General features: G+C 46.0%; 1 protein-coding gene and 1 non-coding gene across 2 annotated transcripts; both read left to right on the forward strand.

Moving 5' to 3' along the window:
* The first annotated feature begins 379 nt into the window (after positions 1–379).
* On the forward strand, positions 380–1186 carry LOC136971221 (uncharacterized). Its single transcript, XM_067265694.1, has one exon. It carries the CDS (start codon positions 380–382, stop codon positions 1184–1186), a length of 807 nt encoding a protein of 268 aa, XP_067121795.1.
* A 2885-nt stretch (positions 1187–4071) lies between these two features.
* LOC136971227 (U2 spliceosomal RNA) lies at positions 4072–4264 on the forward strand. The gene has a single exon (XR_010880122.1). It is a non-coding gene; the product is annotated as a U2 spliceosomal RNA (small nuclear RNA).
* The last annotated feature ends 370 nt before the right edge of the window (positions 4265–4634 follow it).

Raw genomic sequence — 4634 nt, forward strand, 5'->3', positions numbered from 1 at the left:
AACTTGCTTTCGCGCCACCCACCTTAAGTGGGTGACAGCACTAGTTCCTTCCTAATAGTGAAAGTCCTAGCACTTTCGCTATTACTTTCTTCCTCTTCCTGCTTCCACTCGGTTGGTCGCCCTGCGCCCTGGGAAGCTTTTCCCCCTGCTTTCCACCTTGTTCTATCTGCTCACATTTGATCATGGCAGCCTCACCGAGAGCATCTCAGGTGACTGTTCTAGTTCCTTACATCCATCTCATGGCTGTCCTCTCTGTCTACCAATCCCCCGAGACTACTCGGATCATGCGGGATTGGTAAAACACTTAAAACACGTTCGTGGGACCTCACTTCTTTTTGATTGCCAGGCATGTGGCCTCATTCTAGATCAACTGAGACGAATGAAGTTTCACCAACAGAAATCTGAAATTTGCCACAACAGCATTTCTGCCCTGCCACCTCCACCTTTCTTACCCTCTAACAGGAAAAAGGTTTGTATACCTACGAGACCCCGTAAGAAGTACTCACCTCATAAAAAACGTTTAACGGCAAGGCCCACTGATACCAGTGACGACTCCTCAAACAAACTCAGCGCTCAACCAGCCAATCGTCCACCAACGCAATCCAGAAAAAGAACCAGACCAATTGCCTCTCTCTCTCCTTGCCAGCAGGACGAAGCCACCTGTTCACAGTCACCCATTCTGCCGACCTGGCCTAGACCACCGGCTCCCATCACGTCTGACTTATCTCCAGTACAGCCTACCTACGCCGAGGTGGCCAGCTCTCCACCTACAGCTGGAATTAACACGCACTCGCGGCTACAGGGTAGCCTTCTTCCGGTAGTCAAACTGATTCATATCGCATTGCAGCACACAACTCAATCACCAGTTCTTCCTAATGGCTCCCCTCACTCCGTGAGGTCCCCCCAGGTCTCTCCTTTTTCCTCTCCTCACAGGTTGCTGACTCCACCACCTCCGGCACTGGAAACACACCCGGCGAACTGCGGCACTACGCCCAGCCCACCTACGCGAGACGTTCCTACTCCGGACCCACAGCAAATACCTCCGCCACAGCCAACGGAAAGTCAACAGTGTAACAACAGCACCCCCTCAGATAAAATTCTGGCTTGGGCCAACCACTTCAACTCAGTCGTAGACAAGGACATGCTCGAAAACATCCTCCAAGACCTCACAAGCTACACCCGATGAACCTGACTCCAGCTACGAGATGCAACCAGCGTGACAACCGTAGCAACAGCAACAAGACATCAGTCAAGACGCCAGTCTCATCCAGCGCTGCTATAGGATTAACCGAAAGAGAGCCTTTGACACGATTCAGGGTGGTGGCCGCAAGTTCTGCGACATCGACCCATCAAATATTGAGTCTCATTTCAGATCTGTCTACAGCAACAACTTCACCAGCGGGACACAGCCACCAATCATCAATAAAAAGCCAACACTGATGGACAATGATCCCCTCAGCCCTCTCTTCACTCTGGAGGAAGTAGCCTTCCGATTGAGTAAGGGCAAGAACACTGCTCCAGGTCCAGATAACATTCGCTATCACCAATGGAGAAATCTGGACCCTCAGGGCCACATCATCGCAGCAGTGTTCAACGCCGTGAGGAGGACTAGACACATCCCCTAAAACTGGCGCTGCTCAACCACTATTCTAGCCCATAAGAAAGGTAACACTGGGGAAATCACGAATTGGCATCCAATCACTCTTTTAGCTACCCTTGGCAAGCTTTACACAACTTGCCTGGCGAACCGCCTCCTAAAATGGTGTACTTCCAATAACTGTCTGTCCACAGCACAAAAAGGTTTTATGTGCTACGAGGGTTGCCTCGATCATAATTTTCTTTAACAGACAATTATCCAGGACGCTCGCCGCCGTCGGAAGAATTGCCACGTCGCGTGGTTGGACTTCGCGAATGCATTTGGGTCCATCCCACACGATACCATCTGGAAGAGCCTCAAATGGCTGGGACTGCACCCAAACTCGATCACCATTATCCAGGATTTGTATGACAGCTACACCACCAGAGCCCGTACCCACACAAGCTATCTTCCACCAATTCCTGTTTGCTCTGGCGTCCGTCAGCTTTATATCACCCTGGAGGTAGGTATAAAGCTGGTCGAATCACTCAACAATGAGTATATTCTATACAACAACAAAGTAGACATCTTAGCCTATGCCGACGACGTAGTGTTGATCAGTGACACTCATCATGGTATAACTTCACAGTTAGACAACCTCCTTAAGTGGGCAGACTAGGCGATCATCGCCCTCAACGCCAATAAATGCGCTTACCTCTCTGTATTAAATAAGTCACACACAACGAACTCGACAGGCCTCAACATCAAAAAGTCACCAATCCCTGTTCTAAGTACTGACGACTTTTACCAGCATCTAAAGATCCCCACTGGCTTTTCCACAGAATGGACGTCACCAGCTACTACCAGCAGAGTCCTAAACGAGCTAGAAAAACTTCACAATTCTAAGCTGGCCCCGTGGCAAAAGCTAGATGCTGTGAATACTTTCATACTGCCAAAACTAATGTTTCATCTCACACTAGGAACAACAGCTAAAAAGAAAATGAATGAGATCGACAAAACTCTCAAAAGGTACGCTAAGAAGTGGCTAAATCTGCCCCAACGAGCCAGTGCCAAAATTCTCTATCTTACTTACAACCAGGGAAGAGCGAACTTTCTCCCCCTCAACACAATAGCAGATCTCTATCAAATCAACCACGCCATGCACATTTTCCAATCACGTGACCCTAAAATAACCAGAATTGCGATAAACGCCTTAAGAGATGTCATTAAGAAACGTATTAGAAGAGACCCCAGGAAGAGGACATCAGTAACTATCTAAACGGTTCATTGCAAAAGGAGTTCGGCCTTCCTTCGAAAAACATAATATCTACATAAACACGTCTTCGTTCAGCGACAATGCGACTGCGGAAGCTATTCCCGCTGAAATGGGTCTACAGTGAGGACTGCCCCGTTTTGACGATTAATGGTAACATCATCCAGAGGAAGGCCTGTTCTAACATTCTAAATGGTCTGGTAAGGCTCAGGCATCTAAAATCCCTCCACGACAAGCCTGACCAAAAAAAAGCTTACCGTATCACCAATGCCTGCCGTGAAAGCAACCACTTCATGCGGGACGGGAAATACACCCAGTTTGCAGATTGGCGTTTCATCCACCGCGCTCGCATTAGTGTGGTCCCGCTTAACGATCATCGTAAATATGGCAACATGTCCAAAAAGTGTAGACGCTGCACTCACAGGAACGAGACGCTTGCGCACGTTCTATGCCACTGCCTACCTAGTATGGTAAGTATAACTAAACGTCACAATAATGTTTTGCATCGTTTAGCTAACGCCCTCAACACCACTAATAAAAATCTTTACATCAACCAAGGATTCCTAATTATTTGGAAAACTGCCGTCCTGACTTAACCTTCATAAACGATACAAATATGGAAACCACCATTATTGACGTGACCATTCCATTTAAAAACGAGTCCGACGCTTTTCAAGTTGCAAGAGAAGCAAAAATAACAAAGTATAGATCTCTCGCCAACTTCCTCAGAGGTAAAGGATACAACACCTACGTGAACGCCTTCATTGTGGGGGCCCTGGGGGTCTGGAACCCTGCCAACGAGTCGATCCTCAGAAGACTGGCCATCTCAAAACAATATGCGACAACCATGAAACAATTAATGGTGAGCGAAACGATCAGAGCGAGTCGCGAAATCTATATCCAACATCTAAACAAAAATCAAAAAAACAACAACTGGCAGCGCAGACAACCCAACAACTACACCTCGAGACGTCAACTGCGCAAAAACCAAACCCCAATAACAAGCAATTAATTGTAACCACCTTTTTTAGCTGGCTTGTGCCCTTGGTCGCGTCTTCCCTATGTATATAGTGTACGCGTTTGCAAGCAGGCTTTGAGCCCTTGTAAAGCGCGTTTATTTCAATTTATTGTTCTTCTTTTGGCAGGCTTCGTGCCCTTGGTCACGCGACAACTCAGCTTTGCTGAAATTCTTTTATTCTTTGTCTCATATAACTGATATTTGTTAGAGTTGAAATTTTTGATTTAATAAAAGGCTTTTAAATCTGTTCTTATCAGCTTGATATCTGATAGGGCCCCCATCAGGGGCCTTGCAAATATCATCTGATTTTTGAAAATAGGCGGGGAATGGGGGCTTGCTCCCTCCCGGCCACGGGTTGCCCGAGTATTGCACTACATCTCGGGATAGCCCACCCCTTTGGGGGAAATAAATAAGAAAAATTAGAAACAGACACAAATTAAGAAGAGAAAGAATTATTTCTCAACTTAATTTTTCTCAAGCTGATAAGAACAGAGTTGAAATATTTTTATGAAAAATATTTTTACACTCCCTGTATTTTAATTGATGTGGCAGAATCGAACAATTAATACTACATAGCGGCAAGTAGTCACTGTGCAGCGATTAACAAAAACATTAAACGACGAGAAAGCAAAAAAATTATTTCCCAAAAAATTCGAAAAAACCAATTTTTTCGAAATTTTCCATATGCAAAAAATCGAAAACGGAATCGGCTGTTTTCGTACAATAGATACACACGCTTGGAACTTTTTCGGAAGGGGGAAACAATT

The sequence above is a fragment of the Centruroides vittatus genome, unplaced genomic scaffold, assembly GCF_030686945.1.
Source record: "Centruroides vittatus isolate TY-2023 unplaced genomic scaffold, ASM3068694v2 contig_237, whole genome shotgun sequence".
NCBI lineage: Eukaryota > Metazoa > Arthropoda > Arachnida > Scorpiones > Buthidae > Centruroides > Centruroides vittatus.